Consider the following 26,265-nt stretch of genomic DNA (forward strand, 5'->3'; position numbering starts at 1 on the left):
CTGAGCGGCGCCGTCCTTTAGACTCTCCCCCTCTGACCGCAGTCAACGGATCCACCATACGGACATACGGCCAGAAGTCGGTAATGCTTGACCTAGGACTCCACCGTACGTTTCGCTGGGTATTTGCCTTCGCGGACGTGCGCTCGCCAATCATCGGCGCCGACTTTCTATGGCACTACAGGCTCCTAGTTGACATGCGGCAAAGCCGAATACTTGATTCAGAAACAAGCCTAGTCGTCCAAGTCGTCTCTTGCCGCGCTGCACCACATCGGCTCCTCCAGGCGCACAGCAACGTTTCCGACCCTTGGTCCAGCATCCTTGCTGAGTATCCAGATGTCTTCCGACTCCCGTCTCTCCAAGCGCCAGTCGCTCACAACATGACTAATAATATTGTGATGAGTGGGCCTCCCGTTCAGTCTTCGCAACGCGCCCAGACTTTTCAGCGTTTCGTTGACCAAGTCTACGCGGCTTGACGTGCTGCTTTGCCTATCTTGACGACATTCTCGTCTTCAGCCCTACGGCAGTGGCCCACAAGCTCCACCTGCGTCACGTGCTCGAAAGACTCAGCCGCTGTGGTCTTGTGGTCAAGGGACCGAAAAACGAGTTCGGGGTTGCTGAGTTGGACTTTCTCGGCCACCGCGTCAACGCCCATGGCATTCGCCCCTTACCGGCCTGTGTCACCGCCATCAGTCAGTTTCCCCGGCCCACCGCCACCCGGCAACTGCGCGAATTGCTTGGCCTCACCAACTATTATCGGCGCTTCATTCCTCGCAACGCAGCAATACTACAGCCTCTCCACGACCTTCTCTCGGGCCACAGCAAGCCGACCGCTCTTGTTGCTTGGACCGATGCCGCTTACCGCGCATTCAGCGGCATCAAAGCAGCCATTGCCGTAGCGACGTTCCTGGTTCATCCTAAATGTGACGCGCCCACGTCCGTCATGGTTGACGCATCGGACACTGCTGTCGGCGCGGTCTTGCAATATTTCGTCGCTGGTGTTTGACAGCCAATTGCCTTCATTTCCAAGAAGCTTGCGCCCCCTGAACGCCGCTACAGCACCTTCGGCCGAGAGCTGCTAGCAATATATTCAGCCGTGAAGCACTCCCGACATTTTCTCGAGGGACGCAGCTTTCATATCCTCACTGACCACAAACCTCTGACGTCCGCGATGGCATCCAGCAGTACCTCCTACGCTCCTCGCGAAATCAGGCTGCGCGCCTACATCTCCGAATTTACCTGCGACATTCTTCACGTCAGCGGCAAGTCCAACATAGTTGCCGACGCTCTTTCTCGTGCTGAAGTCAATGCGACGGACAATGGACGGCCAATCATCGACTTCACGACTATGGCTGCTGCTCAACGAGCTGATGCCGAGTTTCAACGATTTCGCATGCGCGACACCTCTCTGGCGTTGGAGGACGTCTTGCTCCCTGACTGCGCCATTCCCCTCGTTTGTGATACATCAACCGGTCGCCCTCGCCCCTACGTGCCTCCACCATACCGACGAACCGTCTTTGATGCCATCCATTCTTTGGCCCATCCTGGCATTCGCGCAACACAGCGCCTTGTCACGGCTCGCTATGTCTGGCCTCGCATCAACGTCGACGTTCGCCGCTGGTCGCGCGCGTGCCTGAGCTGTCAGCAAACCAAAGTTCATCGACACACTGGGACGCCGCTTAGCACGTTTCCGTCCCCGGACGCCCGCTTCAGCCATTTGCATGTCGACATTGTCGGTCCCCTTCCTCCCTGCGGGAACCACCGCTACCTGTTAACCTGCATTGACAGGTTCACGAGATGGCCTGAAGCGATGCCCCTTCTCGACATAACGGTGGAGTCGGTCGCGAGAGCACTCATCACACTGTGGATCAGCCGCTACGGTGTCCCTTGCACCACTACGACTGATCGTGGTCGTCAATTCGACTCCACCTTATTTGCCAACCTATCTGGGCTACTCGGCGTCAATCACATCAAGACGACCTCTTACCACCCGATTTCCAACGGTGTCATTGAGCGTTTTCACCGGTAGCTGAAAGCTTCACTTCTGGCATCAGCTTTTCCTTCGTCATGGATTGAGCGCCTACCCTTCGTCCTGCTTGGTCTCCGCACTGCACTTCGCAGTGACTCTACTACCTGTGCAGCAGAACTAACGTTTGGCACTACTCTCCGTGTACCTGGCGAATTCTTCGAGCCCTCACCACCCACGCCTGCTGACGTCTCAGATTACGCCTACCGCCTACGTAGCGCTATGAGCACTGTCGTTCCACCACGTCAGCGCCAGTATTCCCTTCGTGTCCACGTCCCCTCCGACCTTCAGCGGTGCACTCACGTCTTTGTTCGCCACGACATCGTACGCCCGCCCTTACGTCCACCATACGATGGTCCGTACCAAGTGCTACGGCGTGCTCCTTAGCATTTTCTCCGGCGCATCAACGGCCGGCAGGACACAATCTCAGTTGACCTCCGTAAACCTGCTCATCTTGACACCAACCTCATCGTTAACTGTGCCGCTGCATTCCCTCCCGACCGTGCCAGTCCTCGTCGCGTACGATTTACGCCAAGAGTATCTGCTTTTCGCCATTCACCCCTCCCTCATGGCTTCATCGCTAGAGGGGGGGGGGGGGGGCTGTAGCGTGCCATCGTGGTCCGGCAGCAGAAGACGACGACTGCCCCAGTACGCCTGCCAAGCACGCGCAGACTGTATTTTGTGGCTGCTTAACTGCAAGGCCGGCGCAGCGCTGTTGCGTTCTAGGTTGGCTGAGCGCGTCCCGCCGAATATATTTGTGGAGACCCGACGACGACTGGTGTCTACGATTCGTCTCCACATATGTGAGAGAAGCCAACAGCCACAGACACCAAGGAACAGAGGGGATTTGTATTGATATATTTATTTTGTGCTGTTGATCAATGGAGAATATTACTAAATATGATATCGCTTAAAGCTAATTGATTAGAAAAGCAGAAGAAAAAACAACCACATGCCTACGGCGGGAACCGAACCTACGACCTCCGAATTACGCGTCCGGTGCTCTACCTCTGAGCTACGGTGACGGCTGTCAGATCTGCTTTCGGGGATTTACAAGTAACCTAACACCTTGAAAGAGTTCATCAGCGCCACCCACGCGTTCGTATGCGGCGGACGTGTGTATATATATATATATATATCTTGTGAGACAGGAGACAGAGCGCAGGATGGAGCGAGCTTTAATGGCACCCGCAAGTATGGCGACCAACCCTCCGAAGAAGAAGATGATCGATGATGATGGACATGTACAGATGAAGACGAAGGTCGCATGTTGTGCTTTGAGCGATGATGATGGATATGTACAGATGAAGACGAAGGTCGCATGTTGTGCTTACACCTTCTCCCCTCGCGTACGAAAGCGACCGGCCCGGGCGCAGATTAGAGCACAGTAGGGCGACGGGCAAAGGGTTTGAGGCGGGAAACATGAACAATCTCGGCACCTCGGCAACGACGATCATTAACAGGATAAACAGGGGCAACGCGATAGTTCACCGGGGACGTTTGTTCGAGGACAGTATACGGACCAATATAACGGCTCAAAAATTTTTCACACAATCCCGGGGTACGCACTGGAGTCCACAGCAGTACCTCATCACCAGGGTGAAAAAATACGGCACGGTGGGAGAGATCATAGGTGTTTTTCCGGGAGGCTTGGGAGGCGTCGGTATTCAGGCGGGCAATGGCACGGCAGTAGGTAAGACGAGAAGTAAACTGTTCGTGAGAGAGTCTGGAAGAGGTTGAGGGGGCGGAGAAGAAAGACGCTTCGAGGGTGAAGGTAGGTTGACGTCCATACACAAGGAAGAATGGGGAGAAGTTGGTGGTTCTTTGCACGGCACTATTGTATGCAAAGGTAACGAAGGGAAGCATGGTGTCCCAGTTGGTGTGGTCGGGCTGGATGTAGGTGGCTAGCATATCGGACAGCGTGCGATGAAAGCGCTCTGTGAGCCCATTGGTCTGAGGGTGATAAGCTGAAGAGGTTTTGTGCACGGTTCTGGAGGCGTGAAGAACTTCGGCAAGAATGCTGGAGAGGAAGGACTTGCCGCGGTCACTAATAAGGACACGAGGAGCTCCATGGCGCAGAAGGATGGCGTTCAGGAAGAAGTGGGCGATCTCTGAAGCAGAGCCGGAAGGAACAGGGGCCGTTTCAGCGTATCTAGTTAAGTGGTCGATGGCAGTGACGATCCAACGGTTGCCCGTTGGTGTTAATGGTAAGGGACCGTAGAGGTCAATCCCAACGACTTCAAAAGGGGAGAAAGGACAGGGGAGAGGCTGTAGAAGGCCCGCAGGGGCAGACGTGCTCCGTTTACGACGTTGGCAAGAGATGCATGACGCAATATATTTTCCAACAGCGGTTGAGAGGCCAGGCCAAAAGAAACGGCGCTTGATGCGGTCATAAGTTTTCTGAAAGCCTAAGTGGCCAGCCGGGGGGTCATCATGAAAGGCCTGCAAAACTTCTCGGCGAAGAGAACGGGGTACGACAGGCACCCATGAGTCACCGAAGGGGCTGTAATTGTGCCAAAGAAGGATGTTGTCGACTAGCTTGAAAGAGTTAAGTTGGCGACGTAGGCGGGCATTCGGTGGCCGCGTAGCACCGCTCAGACGGTCGATAAGAGTCCGGCAGTAAGGGTCGGCCCGCTGCGCTGAGGCGAGATCGCCAAGACTGGGAGCTGGCATCAAGTCAATGGATGCGGCGGTCAAGGTTGAAATAGCCGTCGAAGGGGTAGTTTGGCAGTTTGAGGATTCGGAGGACACGGGTTGCGGATGCGGAGGTTGGGTTTGGGCGAGGGGACAACGAGATAGCGCATCGGCGTCCTGGTGTTTCTTGCCCGATTTATAGGTGACCGTAAAGTCATATTCCTGGAGACGGAGAATCCAGCGGCCGAGGCGGCCGGACAAGTTTTTCTGCGAGGACAACCAGCACAGGGCATGATGGTCAGTGACAACTGTGAACTGGCGGCCGTACAAATAAGGGCGAAATTTCTGAATGGCCCAGACAACAGCGAGGCACTCTTGCTCAGTTATCGTGTAGTTCTGCTCCGCTGCAGTCAGTGTACGACTGGCGTAGGCGATGACTTGCTCGCACGAAGAGTGCTGCCGCTGCAGAAGAACTGCACCAATGCCGTGTCCACTGGCGTCCGTGTGTAAAATCGTTGGAGCATTGTCGTCGAAATGTGCCAGTATCGGATCAGATGTGAGAGCCTTCTTTAAGGTAGTAAAAGCGACCTCACAGGCCTCAGACCAAACAAACGGCTGGTCAGCGCAGAGGAGCTTATGCAAAGGGGCCGCAATAGAGGCAAAGTTGCGTATGAAGCGCCGGAAGTATGACGCTAGCCCCAGAAAACTGCGCAGGTCTTTGACGCGCGATGGGCGAGGAAAATGCAAAACTGCAGCCACTTTGTCGGGATCAGGCTTTACACCCTTCTGGCTAACGACGTGACCGAGTACCTTGATAGAAGTGGAAGCAAAGCAACATTTCTTGGTGTTTAACTGTAGGCCGGCCTCAGAAAGTGCGCTTAATACTTCATCGAGACGAACAAGGTGTTCAGAAAAAGTCGAAGAAAAAATGACTATGTCGTCGAGGTAGCATAGGCACGTTTTCCACTTCAGGCCTCGGAGAACGGTGTCGATCATGCGCTCGAACGTGGCCGGAGCATTGCATAGGCCGAATGGCATAACGTTGAATTCGTATAATCCGTCGGGAGTGGCGAAAGCAGTTTTTTCCTTGTCGGCCTCATGCATTGGTATTTGCCAGTATCCGGATCTTAGGTCGAGACTAGAGAAAAATTGTGCACCTTGGAGACAGTCGAGGGCGTCATCAATCCGAGGCAGCGGATAAACATCTTTTCTAGTGATCTTGTTAAGGGCGCGATAGTCAACACAAAAGCGTACTGAGCCATCCTTCTTTTGAACGAGCACAACAGGCGAAGACCAAGGACTCGAAGAAGGGCGTATGATGTGGCGCTTGAGCATGTCGGCTACGTTATCTTGAATAACCTTGCGCTCACTAGAAGACACACGATACGGGCGACGGCGAATGATGCCCGAACCATCTGTGTAGATGCGATGCTTAGCTGCGGTGGTTTGGCTCAAGGTTGTTGCCTGGGTATCGAAGGAAGCGGCATGCTTGGTCAAGACGGCAAGCAATTCATCTTTTTGAGTCGGGGTTAGACCGGGGCTGATAGCAGCTGAAATAGATGCAGAGGCAGAGGCAGGGGTCGAAAGAGCGAAGCTTGATGGGGCAGAGGAAAGAACGGCCACAGGTTGAGTGGTATCCACAGAAGCGATGGCTGTGCCTTGACGCAGAAGAATAGGTTCCGGCGTAGTGTTAAAGGCAGTCAATAGTGAAGACCCATTGGTGAAGCGGAGCAGGGACGCGACGAGAAAGATGCCGCTTGAGAGAAGACGGGGGCTTGGTGTGACGAAAACGTCCCCAGCGTTGACGTGGGCAGAAGCAACAGAGAGGACATCGTCGCAGCCGGGGTAAAGTACATGATCAGCGGTGGTAACCAGATGATGAGAAGGCAGGACAGAAATGGCTGAAAGGTCGGATGCAGAAGCCTGTAGAGTAGGGGGACAGCAGGTAATTACAGCTTGCGCAGAGTGGAGGAAGTCCCAGCCGAGGATGAGGGGATAAGCACAGGAGGGAAGCACAGCAAATACTATGTAGTGCAGGATGCCGTCGATAGTGACTCGTGCCGTACACAATCCGGAAGGACGCATTGATTCATCATTGGCAGCACGGAGAGAAGGACCACTGTAAGGGGTGCGCACCTTGCGAAGACGAGAACATAAATCAGAACTAATTACAGAAATGGCGGCGCCCGTATCGATCAATGCTTCAACTACAGTGCCTTCAATGTCAACGGTTAACATGTTCGATGGCTGTGCAGGAGGAATTGAGAGGGCGGCGTGCGGTGCAGTTTTACCTCCGGAAACTGCACAATTTAGTTTTCCGTGTGGCCAGTTGTCTGGGAGGATGGTGGACGTAGAGGCGACGACGAGCGGCGGAAAGGCGATGGGCGATGGAAAGGTAAGGCGAAACAACCTTACCCTGATGAAGGACGGTCCACCGTGTGAAACAGTCGGTAAAATAAATGTTTCTGTAAGTAGTGTATTTCAACTATTTCCTTATGTTATCAGCAGTCGAGCAAGTTTTTTCATCGTAATATATATATATATATATATATATATATATATATATTGTGACGCCCATGAAAAGGCAATACCCATTCTGCGTGGTCGGCGTTACTGGATTAGCCGAAGATGAGGAGAACGAAGTTGGTGGCGTCTCGTGCTCGGCAAGCGGACCCAGCTGTTTTTCGATCCTCCGTCCCGGTCTTAATAAACCACTAGGCGTAACATCTCGGTGGAAGGTGCCGGGTATTCAGGTTCTTCCGAAGACGGATCCCCAGATTCACATTCGCCGCAGTCGTCGCATTGTTGGTCTGCCACCTTCTGTGCCAATGATGTCTCTGGACAGCGACGCTTCGAGGTCTGTGCCCAGCAGTTCGTGGCAGCATTACCGGGAGCCACGGTCATTCGCGGGTTCATCCAGCGACGACGTCGATGAATGGCTCACCCACTACCTACGGGTGAGTCGCTACAACAAGTGGAACTCCTCCGCCCGGCTTGAGAACGTCGGGTTTTCACTAACCGACACAGCCCTAACATGGTTTGACAACCACGAGGATTCCCTCATGACTTGGGACCGCTTTGTAGAGGAGCTGAAGAAGTGTTTCGGTGATTCAGTCGCGAAGAAAAAGCGGGCTGAATAAACACTTGCGCAAAGGGCTCAGCTCCCCGGTGAAACATGCACAAAGTATATTGAGGAAATCGTGAAGCTATACAAGCTCGTTTCTCCTGCCATGACAGAGGAAGACAAAGTTGGCCATTTGCTCAAAGCATTCGCCGAAGACGTCTACAAGTTTTTGATCGGAAAAGAAAGTCTCGAGTCCGTGTCTGACGTCGTCAAGCACTGCCGGACGTTTGAGACGTTAAAGATGTGTCGCATCACACCGAAATTTGGACGTTTGGCCGGGGTGACGACGGTGGAAGCTGTACACACACCATCGTCATGCGATCTGGCTTCCACAATCCGCCAGATCGTTCGCGAAGAGTTAACCAGGTCACTGGAACTCACTCGAAATTCATCAGAGCTCCCTTCTGTGTATCTCACGCGTCCTACTCCGCCATCCGACGTTAACACAGCGGACTTTGAGGATCACCTGGTACCCCGAGGGCTGCGGCCGAACAACACACCGCGATTGCCCCCGGAGCACCGGTCCGGCTTTTACCAGCCTGTGCCGGCCACATACGACGAGAACTTTCGGCCCAGTCCTTCGTATGGTGAATACTTGCCGGCGCAGCCTGCTCCCAGTCCCTCTCTTGTGTGTTACCGCTGTGGTCAACCCGGACACATCTCCCGATTTTGTCCCCGCCGACAACCATCCCGTTACGGCTGCTCGACCTATCCTCGGCGTCCGGATTACCAACCCGGTCCTTCTCGATACCCGTCCTACCCGCCTGATTCCGGCAATTCATGGCCTGCACAAATTCGGAATCATTCGCCGTCATCTGATAGAAGTGTAACGCCGCCTCCAGTTTTCCGAACACGTCGATCTCCATCACCCCGACCCCGCTCCTCCTCGCCTCCGTCGGAAAACTAGTCGCCGCGACCGATGGGGGTGAGGTCGCTGAAGTCTGCCGCCGGAAGTGATACACCTGCCTGTAGTTTTGTTACAGAACAAAGTACATGTGCTAGTGGATGGTGTACCTGTGATGGCTTTAGTGGATACCGGTGCTACTGTTTCGGTTATGAGTGCTGCGTTTAAGTGCCTCCTCGGAAGAAAAGTTTTGTTTCGATAGGACAAAAATGTAAAGTTTTGTGAGGTGAGTGGTGAACCGCCGCCAGCAGTTGGAGTGTGTAGTGTTAACGTTTCTTTGGGTGGTGACGTCTTCAGCACGGAAATGGTGGTGCTCAGCCGGTCGACGCACGACGTTATTATTGGCCTAGACTTTTTGCAGATGTGTGGCGCTAACGTCGACTGTCACACAGGTGAGCTCAACGTCGGGAAATGTTCCACCAATGATCTTCTAGAAGGCTCGTGCAGTGGAGAGAGAGTGTTTTGTGTTGCCCGAGATACTGTCGTGCCTCATTCTTCGGCTGTGTGCGTACCGGTTACCTGCCCCGATACCGCTCTCGACGTGTTTGATGCGGCTGTGGAGCCGAACCACTTGAACTGCATGAAGAACAACATCTTGGTTCCTCATGCCATGATTTCCGTCATCAACGTAAGAACTGAACTGTGGACAGTGAACAGTTCGGCGGAATCTGTTGTTCTGCCTGAAGGCCTGAAGCTTGCGTCATGCAGCCAATACACGCCTGTATACGTTGCCTTGGTTACCGACGCATTGGGCGCAGCAGCACCACAGTTTTACGACGAGTCGCAGTTGCTCCGAATGATCGACAACTCGCTTTCCACGCATGAGCGCTGTGCACTATTGACCATCCTCCAGCGATACTCCAGTGTGTTTGACTTTTTGCAGCCCGGCGTCCCATCTTCCATCCCCTCGTCTCGAACCCTGCACAGGGTTGACACTGCTACGTCCCATCCGATCCGCCAAAAGCCCTACCGAGTGTCACCATCTGAACGCAAGGTTATCAATGACCAAGTGCAGGAGATGCTATCCAAAGGCGTTATACAAGAGTCCTCAAGTCCCTGGGCTGCTCCAGTAATTCTTGTTCGGAAGAAAGATGGATCATGGCGTTTTTGCGTGGATGACCGTCGTCTGAATGCCGTCACGAGAAAAGATGTATACCCCCTACCTCGAATCGACGATGCCATCGACTGTCTTTTTTCAGCGTCCTACTTCTCTTCTATTGATCTTCGGTCGGGGTATTGGCAAATCCCCATGCATCCCGCGGACGAATAAAAAACAGCTTTTATGACGCCTGATGGCCTTGATGAGTTTAATGTGATGCCATTTGGCCTTTGCAATGCGCTCGACACCTTCGAGAGATTTATGGACACTATACTCCGCGGTTTTAAATGGGAAATCTGCATGTGCTACCTCGACGACGTTTTCATTTTCTGAAAGACGTTCAGTGAGCACAACGACCGTTTAGCTCTCGTCCTCGACTCAATGTGCCAAGCTGGCCTTGTGCTTAACTCTAAAAAGTGCCACTTTGGTGCGCGCCAAGCGTTAGTGCTTGGACACCTCGTTGATAAAGTCGGCGTCAGGCCTGATCCAGCCAAGACTGCAGCGGTCCAGTCGTTCAAGCCACCACAGTCTGTCAAAGAGCTGCGGAGCTTCTTAGGCTTATGCTCTTACTTTCGCCGCTTTATTCATTGCTTTGCGGATGTAGCTTACCCTCTGACAAGTCTACTTCACAAAGATGTGGCTTTCGAGTGGACACCTGAGTGCGACTCCGCCTTTCGCCAACTCAAATTCCTTTTGACGTCTCACCCTGTACTTCGCCACTTCGATCCCTCCGCTCCCACAGAGATTCACACCGACGCCAGCGGTGTTGGCCTCGGCGCTGTTCTCGTCCAGCGATGCGACAACAAAGAGCACGTTATTGCGTATGCGAGTCGCTCGCTCAGCAAGCCGGAGCGCAATTATACAGTCACTTAGCAAGAATGCTTAGCCGTCGTCTTCGCCACGCAGCGTTTCCGTTCCTATCTGTACGGACGCCCGTTCGCCATTGTCACCGACCATCATGCCCTCTGCTGGCTTGTTAACCTTCGTGACCCGTGCGGACGCCTTGCACGGTGGGCTCTCCGGCTATAAGAGTTCCACTACACAGTCGTCTACAAGAGTGGTCGCCGTCACGCTGACGAGGACTGTCTTTCGAGGCTGCCCCTTCCTGGGTCGGAGTCTAACATCGATACGTTGGACCACTGCGTCGCGTCAGTGTCACCTGTTTTTCCTGATGTCGCAACGTTCAAAGCGGAACAGCAGAAAGACTTAACCCTACAGTCTCTCCTTGCGAAGGCTGAAGACCCTTCCAACGTCAGCCACTTTTGTGTGCGAGATGGTCTTTTGTGGAAGAAAAACTATTCTTCTACGGGCCAGCTCATTCTGCTGGTAGTTCCGAAGAGCCTGTACTCCTCTGTCTTGCAGGCCATGCACGATGACCCTACATCTGGACATCTTGGTTCGGCACGGACGCTGCACCGTACCCAGGCGCGCTTCTATTGGCCGAAAATGCGGGCCACGACTGAGCGATACGTCACCAGCTGCACTCAGTGTCAACGATACAAGCGACCTACTAGCCTTGCATCTGGTCAGCTTCACCCTGTGACACCGTCTGCAGCACCGTTTGAGCAAGTGGGCATAGATCTGCTTGGCCCGTTTCCAAAGTCCTATCATGGGAACCGCTGGATAGTGGTTTGCGTCGATTACCTTACCCGGTATTGTGAAACGGCAGCTCTACCCTCGGCTACAGCGTATCATGTGTCCCCTTTTCTGCTCCGATTCATAGTTCTCCTTCATGGACCTCCAAAAGTTATCATCAGTGACCGTGGTCGGCAGTTCACCGCTGACGTCGTGGAGCAGCTTCTCCGTTCCTGCGCTTCGCATTTTCGCCATTCCTCGCCTTACCATCCCCAGACGAATGGGCTCACTGAGCGCACGAACCGCACGCTCAATAACATGCTGTCAATGTATGTTGATTCAAGGCACAAGAACTGGGATAGCGTCCTGCCGTTCATCACGTATGCGTTCAATACCGCGCGCCATGAGACTACTGGCTACAGCCCCTTCTTTTTACTCTATGCACGCCCCCCGCGCTACACCCTGGACACCATACTACCATTTTCTGACGAGCTTCATGAAGATCCCACTATCGCTGAGACACTCTGTCTCGCCGAAGAAGCCCGGCGCCTTGCTCGCCTTCGTGTTCTCGCCTCCCAAGATCGGTCAAGAGCGCGCTACGATGCCCACCGCCGTCGCGTTACTTACAGCGACGGTGATTTAGTCTTGTTGTGGCGGCCTATCAGAAAGCGAGGGTTGTCTCAGAAGCTGCTGTGCCACTACGATGGACCCTACGTCATTATTGACCAAATTAGCGAGCTCAATTACCGCATATCTCGTCTCATGGCAAGCGGCCGTCGTTCAGCGCGAACCGAAGTCACTCACGTTGCCCGGCTGAAGCCCTGCCATTCGCGCGGCGCTTTTTAACTCGCCCAGCGGGCTTCGGCTGCGTAGGGGGAAGTGTGACGCCCATGAAAAGACAATACCCATTCTGCGTGGTCGGCGTTGCTGGATAAGCCGAAGATGAGGAGAACGAAGTTGGTGGCGTCTCGTGCTCGGCAAGCGGACCCAGCTGTTTTTCGATCCTCCGTCCCCGTCTTAATAAACAACTGGACGTAACAATATATATATATATATATATATATATATATATATATATATATATATATATATATATATATATATAATCACGAAGCCCCAGAGGTACGCAGGGCCGGTCGCACCACCTCCGCCGCTGATGCCACCCAGACGTTTCCGAGAACGCAAATTTTTTTATTAATGTTTTACTACTTTCAACCAGCGCGAACGAAGGGATCAACAGAAAATGCACATAGTAACTGCAATAATAGTCACAATAAAAACACCGCTGGGCACTCAAGAAAGACTGATAGCGCTCTCCCACAAGATGGCATGCCTTCGGTCTTCGCAGTTCAATGCTAGGAATTCCCTTCGGCATCTCGGGAATTACAATATTATGATGCGGGGTTTTCTTCTTTCTTGAATATTTTGCTCGCTTCCATGAATTCACGCGCGTGCCTGTCGTGTCTATCCAGCAGTAAGTTGCTGCTGTCCATCTTTGGATGCGATCCGCGAATGCAGCAACGGATGCCTAACTGCCCTAAGAACCACAGCCTGCCTTATTGTCACTGCTGCTCTGTTACAGTTCGCATGAACATAAATTAAAAATGTGCAGTATATTCCAGGTTACTTGCGGACTACCATAAAATGCAAGAATGCAAGCCTCCTGTGCCTTGTATTACTGGCGTGTATACGCACTAAACAAACCTTGATAAGCTGGTTTGTTTACGTGAGTAGCAAGCAGTCACTTGGCAACAACCATGACACAGCGCCTGCGCCATGTCTACGCTGAGCCTTCTCCTGTTCTCCACGCCTCAGCTTTTTCTCCATCCGGATGGCGCAAGACGTTCAATGTCAGATCACAAGGCATTGCGTATACAAGGTGGCAAGTTTTTCTAGCACAATCTTCCCACCCTCCATCAACAGATCTGCTCCTACCTGATCGTCACCACCAGCTTTCTTCTTTTTCACCGCTCCTAAGAATTGTTTTACTTCCCCTTCCGTTACTGACGGGATGTTTCATTGACGTGCGCTACTGTCTCGCTCATTAGCCTACTGATTACAGTGACTATAGTGCATGTATTTGTGTAGAACTCTTCGGCGACTTTAACAGTCGTATCTGTATTGCTACTGCCATTTCCCTCTTTGTCTTATGATTTTTGCCTAAGTCTGTGATTCGCTATCTTCAATCTTTATTCGTGACAGACTGTTTCGCGTTTCATATTTTTCGGAGACGCTTCCCAGCCGACAATACGCGCATTCTTGCAGGTCAATTTAGTTAATGCTCTGCCTACTCTTACTCTGTTTTCTTATATTGGTCATTGTTCGTAGTTATGGGGGTTAATGCATGACGCGTATTGGGTTTTTCGTTTTTATCTGAGTTATTTTTTTCAGTGTCATGGAAACATTTGTACAAAGATCACATTTCTATGATCTTCCCTCCGCCCATACTTTTGACTGACTGGACAGGCGTACTTTCAAGAATACGTAAAATGCCTCTGCCTCGGTGTAGAAACACATTCTTTTCTAAGCGACAGCGATTGTCTGACGCGTATTGCACACAATGACCACTGCTCATTGTGTGCAATGCCTAATTGCACTGCAGTATGTTGATGAACCCCTGGGCATCTTTACGCGACAGCGTAGACAGCTCGTTCAGTCCAAAAGCCTTTGGCGTAGTCGGCACGACGTGTCGGAAATAATCGGGGGCTGCAAAAACAAAAATCGTGTCCTCCCAACCGTTTGCCGCAGAATGTTTCGGATGGTGTCTTAAAAGTCAGCTTCTTGTGCAGTATAAGCTTACTAGCTAAGTTAGAGCCTACCCCGCGGCAGGGATTCAAACCGGCGACATATCACCGGGGGCTGCGTAAATACAATCGTATCAAGGTAATTTATGGTTCTATTGAGTGATGATTCATTGGCGTGTGATAGGCGATGATGAGTTAATGAAAATATTGTAATTAATGGATTAATTAAAAAAATTCGCATCGCGGACCGTCATTGTGATTCTGTTATACACGCAAAACTCCATTACAACGAAATTATTGTCAGTCGCAACGACGCATGCCCCGACAGATCTCAAACCGAATTGGTACTCCTCATTGGCGTAGATCACAGCATTGCCTGTGATCTAGTGCTTTTTCAACTGCACTTTTCTTGTTTTGAACTAGATTTCATGCTGCTTTATTAAGACGCTTAAAATAGTTCACCTACAGAGAGCATATTTCACTGCAATAAACTCCAAATAATAATAGCCAAATGGTTTGAACCACCGATTCTACACTTTAAAGGTATGGGTTCAACTCTCATGAAAGTCTATAAATTCTAGCGGCTATTTGATGTTAAGGAAGTTTCTAATGGTGTGGACGGACGAACGAACTGAAATGTGCGAGCAACAGAGGTGCAAATGTAGGCTTTAAATGCATTCCCGCATTAAAACAGTGCGTCCACTATTCGACCCCGTGGCCTTGTGCTGAGCAGCAGCACGACTTCGTCATGGGGCTGCTGCTGCGGATCCCCTCGCCCTTTCCTCTAACAAAGGGAGGGAGACGACACCGGGTGGGAGGCCTTTTCATGGATTTTAAGATACACTGGGACTGCCGAATAGACCGAGCAAATGTAGAATTTTAAGCTCGTTCTAGCTAATCAAATGACGAATTCCTGAGGCTAATCGACTGTTAGAACGGTACGTAAATGGTTCGCGCTTTTTGCTGCAGGTAATGGAAAAATGGACCGGTACGTACGGCAAGCTCGTCGGCTTCTACTGTGGCGATGCGCCATGCGCTCTCCTCACCGACCTGGATGCCATCAAGCAGTGCTTCGTCAGGGAGGCACACAGGTTCCGCGACCGGGTGCCTCTTCATTTGAACATGGAGCCGCTCAGAAGCAGTTTGCTCGGACTGAAAGGTGCACGCGTATCTGTACATCTGCTTGGCTCGTCATTGAGATTCCCATTACATGGCGCCCAAGCGCAACCGCATTCGGCCACCTGAAGCGCAAAACTCCTGGAGCACGACAGCTTAGCTATTGCTAGCGAATAAATTAGCTGCTGCAGCACAAAAACACAGATGTGATGAGAACAAGCAACAAAAAGAAGTTAGAAAAAATGCTTTATACATAAATGCCACTGAAGCATAAAATCTAAGGAAGCGGAATCACACGTGCGGCCCGTGCATGCATTTGCTTCAACAGTGCTTTATTTAATTGCATGCCTTCGAAAAATACAACAGAAACATAGGTAGTAGAAAGAACACAACTAAACAATTAGTGGAAGAAATCCTAACCACCGAGTAGGCCGAAAAAAATACACTGTGAAACGACAAGAAATACTGTTCAATGTGAAATGTAAAGCACAAAATCCAAAGAAGCAGAATTATAGGACTCCAATTCAGAGGAATAACTAGCTGAGAGGGAACTTTAAAATAAAAAAATACAGGTTTTAAGCACAGCCTATACTTACTTTGTGATGGAAAATCGGAGTAGGCGAAGGTTACTGAGAACGGCGAGAGAAGCGGAAAGATGACCGCAGTCGCAGCACGGTTTCAGATCAGGTTATTCTCCCGTATTCTGGCCGGCAACATAACCTCTGCATTGTGGTGTAGACGAAATAATGTAAACGAAGCACGGTGCATCTAGTGTGATATGTGGCACTAAACTTGGTGCAAGTGTCGTAGATATTGGTCTAGAAATTTTGCTAGTTTGAAGGTACGTCGCGTTTTCTGTTTTCCATCGTGTGTAAGGTGGGATCTCCAAGAAGCTTTGTCAGCCTCCTACCTTCCCGTTCTGAAAACACTGCAATTCAGAATTCTTCCTCATGTCAGTGGTTAGTTCTCTATAATATTTCTGCGGTAATTGTGTTCATTTTAATCAATTTCGCCTATCCGCGTATGCGACGGCGATGAAAGCAAAACTATGTAAATGCTTTGATGCTCTTTGTGAACAGATGAACTGGGCATGGGATTAGAGACTGATGCATACTGCAGGCGTAGGGCTCGTCGAGGCTAAGTCATAAGACCATTGAAGGCATTTTTTTGTAGCCACCGATGTTCAATTTTGCGCTTTTGCCACTTTCACGCGCTCCCCATAAATAAGAATGCGTCAGTCTCCGAACGGGTCATCAACCAACTTTTTTCTATCAGAATAAATGCATCTTTTGACTAAATGACGAAGGCGTAGTATTCGGTGTTACGAAACTGAAGTGAGTCGAAATGTAGTAGTAGTAGTAGTAGTAGCAGTAGCAGTAGCAGTAGCAGTAGCAGTACTAGTACTAGTACTAGTAGTAGTAGTAGTAGTAGTAGTAGTAGTAGTAGTAGTAGCAGTAGTAGTAGTAGTAGTAGCAGTAGTAGTAGCAGTAGTAGTAGCAGTAGTAGTAGTAGTAGTAGTAGCAGTAGTAGTAGTAGTAGTAGTAGTAGTATGTTTATTTGGCCATATTACATACAATATGCCCTCGAGGTGAGGCTAAAGGAGGTAGACCAAGCATGCCTCCTGACAAAGCCTACACCCCGATCAACGCATCATGGAAACGGGGGCCGAATGGACAAATGATAAAAAACAATGAGCAAACATGATCACAATAGAAAATAGTTAATGATAGACAATAATAAATATCAATTAACAATAAACAATACATTTCATAATGTGCACATTAAAAAAAGAAAGCAGAAGACAAACACACACTCAATAAACTAAGTATATAGAATTAGCTGAAATTTCACCGGGGGGGAAAAGAATCGTCAGTTTTTTATTAAATACAGACACACTATAACTTTCTAAAGCAATCTGAATAAGAGACTGGTAAGCATTACACAATGTTATAATTTGATAATCGGTTCTTTGTTTACCATAATTTGTTCTTGGTCTTGCAGTAGATAGGGCAACGGAACGTAGACCACACGCAACGTTTCTTGAATTATAATTATTAGATAAAGAGCTAAAGTCATGCTTCACTTTATAAAAAATGTGGAGAGCCAAACTAAAATTGTATGAATGAAAGAAATTGCGAACATGAAATGTGTCGAAAAGATTTGCTTCAACAGATGAACTTGAACTTTTAATAAACGTAGAGCTCTTTTCTGGAGAGAAAGCAATTTGTATGAATCAGTTTTGTTGCATGTACCCCACACTAGGTTTCAATACACCAGGTGAGAATGAACAAGGGCAAAATATAACTGTTTTTTACCTTGTAGTGGGAGGAGATGTCTAACACGATAAATAACATAAATAGATCTGGCCATTTTTAGTCTAATGTAGTTTATATGATCAGTCCAACCCAAATCGCTGCGAAAAAACACACCAAGGAACCGGCAACTGTGAACTTGCTCGATGTTGTCATTAAAAATAGTTTGATGTGATGATCTAATGGCTTGTTTTTTGGATGGAAGAGCATAAACTTTGTTTTGTTTACGTTTAATTGAAGTTGATTAACATAGAGCCAAACCGCTAACTCCTCAAGCCAGGCATTACATTTGTGTTCAAGTACTTGGAGACTGGAGCCGGAAAAAAAAACATTAGTATCGTCGGCATACATCATGATATTAGGAGTTAATGGAATGTTTACAACGTCATTAATATAGAGAATAAATAAAAGTGGTCCCAAAATTGAACCCTGAGGGACACCGAATTTTATCATACCCGAACTGGATTTTACGTCATGAATCTGAGTGTACTGTATCCGTGCAGTTAGATAACTTTCCAAAAGTAAATTTACCACTCCACGGAACCCGTAAGTATTTAATTTATGGAGCAGTATTGTATGTTGCACAGAATCGAAAGCTTTGCGCAGATCAAGAAAAATTCCAACAGAAAAAAAGCTTAGTTTCAAAATTGTTAATTATAGAGTTCTTAATATCTAACAGAGCAGATTCTGTTGATTTACCGGCCTGAAAGCCATACTGTTGGGGCAGATAAGATGTTTAGCTTGTAAGAAATTGTTTAGTCGCCTGTATAGTACACACTCAGCTAACTTCGAAAACAGAGGCAGTACCAAAATAGGACGGTAATTATTTGGGTCATTTTTGTTGCCTCCTTTGAATAAAACGGTAACGCGGGCGACTTTTAATTTGCTAGGGAATACACCAGAAAGTAGCATTCTGTTACAAATATGCGTAAGAGGGCCAGCAATAATATTTACAGCAGATTTGATAGAAAAAGCATCAACTTCGTCATCTCCAGGTGAGCAGGTGTTCGTAAAAGAATTAACGATAGAAACAACTTCATCCACTGAAGTAGGGGACCAAAATATAAATTCAGTACTGCAAGAAGGTAAGTATGAGTCTACAGTCCGAGTTGAACGACAGCTACCAGAGGGTCGGTATGCTCCGGCAGCTAAAAAGTGTTCATTCAGCATATTGGCAAGTGAAACTCCAGCATAATTCACCCCATTAACTTTCAGCGCAGAGGGAAGATAATTCTTCCTGTTCCCTATAATAACGTTAATACCTTGCCAAAGTAATTTATGATTGTGTAAGATTGACGAAAAGTTATTAATATAGAAAAAAGATTTAGCCTTCTTTAGATCTGAGTTTAATTTATTTCGAAACTTCTTAAACTAAATCATCCGGGCATCGCGTTTCCAAAAAACGAGAGAACATTTTGTTCTTTTCTTTAATTTGTTTCAAAAGTGCTCCTGTCATCCATTCTTTTCTAGCCTTTCTATCTTTTTTTTATAGTTTGAGTTGGGAACGCAGCGTAATAGCATTCAAGCAGCTTCTGAATAAATATATCATAAGCACTGGACGAGTCATTTTCCCCATATACATCTACCCAATTAATTGTAGACAACAAGTGACAAAATCTGGAGATGCTCTTTCCATCATTAACTCTACGAGCGTGAACGGGTTTATTCGATTTGGTCGTATCAGGAAAAATTGAAAAGAAAGGCAAGTGATCACTGATCCCAGAAGAAAAAACACCGGGTGTGCAACTCTGAGGCGGGAAATTAGTGAAACACAAATCAATTAATGTTTCAGAGTGCAAGGATATGCGAGTAGGCAATTCAATAGTATTGTCACAACCATTAGATAGCATTATTTCATTTAAATTAATCTTCAGAGCGTTATCCTCCAAAAAGTTAATATTGAAGTCACCTAACACAATGATACGCCAGTTGTTTTGGTTTGCAAACTTCAAACAAACAATCAGTGCTTTCCAGTTCTACGACAAAATTTAGGTAATATTAGGCAGACATTCGGCAGTTTCACGTGTTCGAAGACAGCTGAGTGTAATATGTACTTGTATAACACGATCTTTTATATATTGCTTATATAGTTATCTTCCGAGAACGGTTTCAGTGGGTGGTATGTCCTTTTTAGTCATCCTTCCTTAGTTCTGGCTGCAGCTTGGAGCTGTTGATGAATTCCTGGCAGCGAATAGCAATTGAACGAAAACCAGAAATCTGGAATAATTTCTAAGGGTGTTCGCATTTGCAACACAGTAATTCCACATCGTTAATTATTGTACTAAAATACGCATGAAATCTAATGACAGAACTTGGTTACAGATAACACTCAAGCGAAAAACAACCCAGTCGAAAGAAAATAAACCAGTAATAGGTATCATTCTAAATTCACCTCATGGAAACAAAAACAGCCGTCACGCAGCTGGGTATCTAATATTTGCAAATATCCTAAACACTGCGTAATGATTTTTTTCTTTGCTCGTCTGTAGCGAATAAGTCATGCCAGCACAACGAAACAAGCCCATCACTAATGCTGATGCAGCTCATTGTTGGCACGGCAGCACTGTAGCTCGTTGCTCATTGTTGCTCGCAGGTGACGAATGGAAGGCGGTGCGGACCATTCTGAACCCTACATTTTCAAGCGCTAAAATCAAAATGATATCGCGCATCATAGAGGATTGCACCGACACAACAGTGGACATACTCGACAAAAAGCTCGGCATGACTCCGGGCTCCGTAGACATCTCAGCCATGGCGCAAGGACTGACGATGGACTGCATCGCCAAGGCCGTGCTTGCTTGGGAGGTAAGGGTATACGCGTTGTCTGAACTGGACTGTCTATTTTATTTAGTTCTGAGAAGAATGCTGTAGGATCAAAAAAAAGGCGGCAGTGAACGAGAAAATGTAGACCCCTGGCAAAACCGCATGTTCAGATGCTAGCTAACGGCTCTAAAGCTACAGTGCCGTAATCTAGGCACCCTTTGTGCGACATAGTGGTGTACGTTAATAATTCGTTTCTTATTGATGCTTAAATAAAGCACCATCAAAGAGAAATTAATTACGGCACGATCAGATATCTGATGCGACAATGCATCATTTACCTTCAAATATTTACTTTGATATTTTGATCTACCGACGGCTTTACAAATTGTAAGCCGAGGCATCACATACGCGACAGCATTTTTCAGCGGTGTGAAGGTGAGCAGCGGCAGGTGGAAGGCAGCTGGCGTTCCCACTTGGTTTAGAATTCGATTTGGCCGCGGCGTTTACGTTTTCACAGCGAGAGCCTTTATACGGAGTAGAACTTTTTGACGGGTTGGTTGGTGCATCGTTTTGAAAAAAATTTCATGCGCTAAAAGACCAATACAGGAGAAAACACACAACAGCACACAAAGCCCCACCACTCAGCCAGCCACTTTCTTCTGGCTATTCCTGAGAGAATAGCTGGGTGGTAAGAGATGGACTGCGCTTCTGCTGGGTGATCGTGGGCAGGGGTTGGGTGGAACGTTGGCTCCAGAATAGCAGAGGTTGGTTTGGTTTGGTTTATTGGGGTTTAACGTACCAAAGCAACTCAGGCAATGGGGGACGCTGTAGTGAAGGGCTCCGGAAATTTCGATCTCCTGGGGTTCTTTAAAGTGCACTGAAATCGCACAGTACGCGGGCCTCTAGAATTTCGCCTTCATCGAAATTCAGCTGCCGCGGCCGGGATCGAACCCGCGTCTTCCGGGTCAGCACCCGAGCGCCATAACCACTGAGCCACCGCGGCGGGGCATAGCAGAGGTTGGGTGAGAGCACCTAACTAGCGGGGTGCTGTGGTGAGGTGGTACTGCTTTCGGAGGGCTAAGGTGAAAGCTCCTGGCTTGTCCCGGACGTTTCACCTCAGCGGACACTGACGCACACTGGTACGAGATGTGGTGCCGCGACATTTATTGTTGCTGACACGGTGAGGCACGGACGCAGGTGGTGAGCCTTCCTCTAAGGAGCTAAAGAACATGGCCGCTGTTCCAGCTCGGCCCCTGAAGTTCTCTCTTCCGCTCGCGCTCTTGGAACTTCCTCTTCATCGCACGCCCAGAATCGGTGATGCTATAATGGCCTAACCCAGCGAGAATGCGGATTTTGCGCGAAAGTTTCAGGGATGAACAGAAGAATGGTAAAAGATAGTGAGTACGAGTCTCTAAATGCCGGTAAAGTTCAGGTCACAGAGCCTGTCAGGGCCATCGCGCAGGCGAAGCAAATTCAGGGGGCAGCCTGTCTACTTCGCAGATTTGGAGGGTTGCCACGAAATATGATGCAGACAGAGTAGCCAAGCACGTACTACCGCACAGGGAACGCCGGTTGGTTCGTCTACTGTGTGTTATCGCGGATCCGTATTGGGCGCGCGTCGGGAACGATGTAGTCCCGTAGGCGGAGGAGGCTGTAAGCCAGCGGTGAGATGTAGGGGTTGCATTGCGGATGAGCTACGGCGAAGGCGACGCATGGTGGTGTGTCTCGATTCCTCTCGGAGAAGAGCGGCTGCCGTGGTTGTCTCGGCTGTCACGGTGGCATAAGTGCGGTTTACCGCGTAAGTTCTATATCAACCGGCGTGGTGCGATTCACGCAGATAGTCCGGCGCAAATAGACAGTATTAAATACGCGCTTGACTAACGGCAGGAAGCGGAGTGGGCCGCACCGGAGTCGTGGACGCAGTGGTAGCGGCCTCGAAAAACAGCGGAAGCGGGCGTTACAAAAATATTTCAGAGTAGTAACACCAGGCAGTGGGATGGGGCCCATCTCTCAAGAAACACCAAGAAGGCGTCGCGGGAAGCGACGGGTGCGCAGTCCTGGCGCAATCCGCTCCGAAATCGCCATTTGCGGACTTCGTAGGCGCCAAACATATAGATAATTTAGTAGTTGGAGGTCCAATTTACCGGAGTTTGAGCAAACTGCCAACCGGATTGTCAGCAAACTGCGCACCGTGACAGGTGGCAGATAAATTAACGATACGTCGCTAGAGGGTGCTCCGCAAGAGCAGCCTGGGTCGCAGAAGTGACACAGGTGGCAGCGCCCGCTATTCCGTGCATAGACGGAGCAGCTGCGCAAGGCCGCTGCCGCTAACACTCCGTCAAAGATCAAAGGTTGAGGCTCCACACATACCTCGAAATTTTCAGCTTTGCTAGTAAAGAAGTGAAAACAACCTGGGCAACCTTCCAGGTGCCCTTGTTCATCCAAATGCCGTCCAACCAAAGTCAGCCGCGTCTCTTTTACGTATCCGATAATGCTCCTGCGGCCGTATTGGAGTCCATCAATATGTTCCTACTGAATAAGTCATCCGGTATTTAGTCTATGCATCTATCTTAGACACTGGGGTTGCGTCGGCGCCTCCTTTGCTGTGCCGCTAACCTGCAGACAGAAAGAATCTGACAGTGAGTGGTATACTGCCACCATGTATGGATCCGCCTAATTCCAAGCGCATCTGTGTCACAGATGCAGAGAGCACAAAGTAGAGAGCACCACCGAAGCGCTAGCACAATTCTCATTGTGTCTCGCAGCCACCTGGACCGCTTTTTGCTTTAGAAAAAGTGCAATATTTAATGTTTGGATCGCCACCATCTCACTTCAGCACGCGTGCACGTAAGGCGCTCTATATAATGGCTTGGTGAAAACTCTTTGCCTTGCTAACCCATCAAAATTAGACTGAATTGAGAAAGCTACGCGTCGCTGATCACGGCCTGCGAGAATCATCTGCATCGTTTGATGTGCTTGCGTCATGAGTCTGCTCTTTTCTACGCAGTGCGAGTTCCAGCAGAACCCGGAGGACCCCTTTCTCAAGAGCCTTCGCAACACACTAATTGCTCGAGATGTGCCCATAGTGGACGCAACCCTGGCCTTTCCTTTTGTGAGAAAAATTGCCGGGTGGCTGTTGCCATACGTGTCCTACGGCAAGTCCTTCGCCCTCGTCGTGGACAGAGTGCGCCACGTGATCCGAGTACGAAAGGCTCGCGAAGGGCGCCAACAAAAAGAGGAAGGCCACACCGTGGACATGCTACAGCTGATGCTTGACGCCCAGCGCAAAAGCAGGCAGATGCCCGCCAGCCATCGCTTCGCTATGACAGACGATCACGTGGCCTCCAACTGTTTCGTATCCTTAGGCGGTGGCTTCGAGACGACGTCACTAGCCCTGGCACTACTCTTGGATGAGCTTGCTAGAAACCCGCGCGAGCAAGAACAGCTGCTCGAAGAGCTCTCTACTGCGTTCCACAGAGGAGATAATTCCTGCGAGATCAGCCACGATCAGCTTCAGGGGCTGAAAAGGCTGGACATGGTAATCTCTGAAGGCCTGAGAAAGTACCCACCACTCATTTTCTTCACAGCGAGGATGTGTTACCACGACGTCGAAGTGGCGGGGAAAGTCCTGCCGGCTGGTACACGCCTGATTGTGCCAACATGGAACATTCATCGCGATCCCGAACTGTGGCCGGATCCTGAGGTGTTCGACCCGGAGAGATTTTGTGACGACCGCAAAACCGAAAGGCACTCGGCTGCTTACATTCCCTTCGGCCTCGGACCCCGCGAGTGCATCGGCAAAAAGTTCGCTTTGCTGGAACTGAAGGTGGCGCTTGCGAAACTAGTGCTCCGGTTCAAATTCAGCCTGAGCAACGAAAGCGAGCCCACTGTCAAACTCGAAGTACCTTTCATAACCATAAATCCGGTGAAGAATATTGTGCTTCAGGTTCAGCGCAGGTCCAGTTGTACATGACCGGAACGTCTTCTTAACCATTGTTTAAGAGTTGTGGTCGTCCAATGAAGCCTAATGTATCATTCTTGCTTTTAAATACAACTACTGTAGAGTGGAATGGTAAGTTGACCACTGTTCCCCAGACTCATAAATAATCCCTCTTCTTCGGCTTTAACGTGGTTATACAAGTAAAGACAAGCAATAATACCTACCCTCCGCATTCTTGGCCTGCATTTACAAGACACGGCGAAAAACAACCTTACCCTGAGAGCACTAAAACAGTCCACTTACTCCGCCATCCATCTTCGTAGAAGGGTTTCACACTCATAAGCCGGTCTAGACGAAACAGTCAACCTTAAGGTGCTGCAAGTCTTTGTGCTTAGTCGCATTCTTTACGCAACTCCTTACCTGAACCTTTTCTGTGCGGATAAAGATAAGGTAAGTGCTCTAGTCCGCATAGCTAACAAAGCAGCGCTCAACCCACCACAGAGGACTAGCCCAAACAGACTCTTAAAATCAGCAATGCACAACACTATTCAAGAACTTACAGATGCACATCGCCACAAACAGTACCTTCATATGGCTGGCACGGAAACAGGACCTTGTATACTGGATTATCTGGGAAATCGCACATCCGCACGCGCTACAGACTTAATTTCTCTCCCTCGCGCCAAGCACGCCGCCCTTATCCTCAGATCCATTCCTAAAAATTTCCACCCTGAATACCATCAATCCCGCCGAGTCGCGCGAGCCAAAGCTCTCCATAAATAATATGGCACTTAAGAGGATGTGCGCTGGGTCTCCCCCCTGTACCCCGGAAGAAGCAGAGGAAGCAGCTATAGCAATAGCCATCGCCCAAACCAATGCGGCGTATATAGTTAGCGATTCCAAAACAGCCATTCTTAACTTCGCCCGCGGACGCGTCCATCCCCCCGTGTGGCAGATATTGAAAATGTGCTCCCTAAATTTGGATAGGCATATTGAGCTCGTGTGGGTACCGGCTCACTCTGGCAACCCCGGAAATGAGGCGGCCGATAACACCGCCCGCGAGATCTTATTTTCCGGGAAAATGGCGACCCCAGCAGGGATTTCTTGAAGGAGCGGGCACACACGTTCTCACAACTGACTTAGCAACACGCCATACCCGTCGACTCTACCCCCCTCCCCACCCCCGCCTATCCCACTCCCAACAAATCCTCTGGAGGCGACTCCAGACCCGAACTCTTCGTACCCCTCAGCTTCTATCCTACTCCCACCTCGTTTTCCCCGAGTACAATCTCTGCGGAGAATCGCACGCCACCCTGGACCACATCCTATTCGGCAGCCCTGCTGATCCTGCACCGCAGGGACAGCCCGCCATCGGAACATGGGAGGAATGGGAGGCCCACCTTGCGTCGCACGACCCGGACACGCAACTTCGCTGTGTGAACCGGGGTGCCAGTGCTATGGCCCTACGTAGCCTGGACACATGAACGTAATGCGAGGGCTGTGCAGTGGTTCTGAGACCTTGAACGGTCAAACTCGCTTGCATAATTAAGTTTTCCATCCTGAAGAAGCGTCATTTATTCAATAATAAAACTGACAGTCTCAAACGCTGTCATATGAAGAACAGCGCCAGGAAAATACGCTTTCAGGCTGTTGCTTTTCCATTTGAAATTTTAGTATTTAATTCTTTTCCATGTGATCCCGTCTCTTTTTGCGCTTCCCATAGCCTGAAAGTTTGAGCAGTTAATTTTACATGACTCTCCTGGCTTTATGGCTCGTTAATGATGTTTGATCCTTTGCATTCGTTGCATTATACTAATTTTGGCTTACTTGGCCCGGTGCTTTGGATCAGCGCATGACAAGTGCTCACTGGCACGATCCGCAGACGGGCGCTGATTTCGCCGCAGTTTTGCGTCTCTTCGCTCTCCCTGCTTTCTTGGGAGTTTCGCTGTGCTCCCTTATTCGCTTAATTCTCATCTGTCCGCTAATCCGCGGTAGCATAGTACGTGAGCGCCTTTTACAGCACTTCATACG

At 49.4% G+C, this 26,265-nt stretch overlaps 1 protein-coding gene across 1 annotated transcript in view; it reads left to right on the top strand.

The window, feature by feature from the left end:
* LOC149361079 (cytochrome P450 3A29-like) overlaps window positions 1–24,306 on the top strand; it is a 37,625-nt gene extending 13,319 nt beyond the window's left edge. The window contains exons 2-4 of the mRNA XM_089569450.1: window positions 15,073–15,262; window positions 20,125–20,336; window positions 23,302–24,306. Of these exons, the coding sequence (XP_089425576.1) occupies window positions 15,073–15,262; window positions 20,125–20,336; window positions 23,302–24,267 (1,368 nt within the window). The 3' untranslated portion in view covers window positions 24,268–24,306. The remainder of the gene's footprint in view (window positions 1–15,072; window positions 15,263–20,124; window positions 20,337–23,301) is intronic.
* The last annotated feature ends 1,959 nt before the right edge of the window (window positions 24,307–26,265 follow it).

Source organism: Amblyomma mixtum, chromosome 2 (genome assembly GCF_055824585.1).
Source record: "Amblyomma mixtum isolate Tamu chromosome 2, ASM5582458v1, whole genome shotgun sequence".
Taxonomy (NCBI): Eukaryota; Metazoa; Arthropoda; class Arachnida; order Ixodida; family Ixodidae; genus Amblyomma; species Amblyomma mixtum.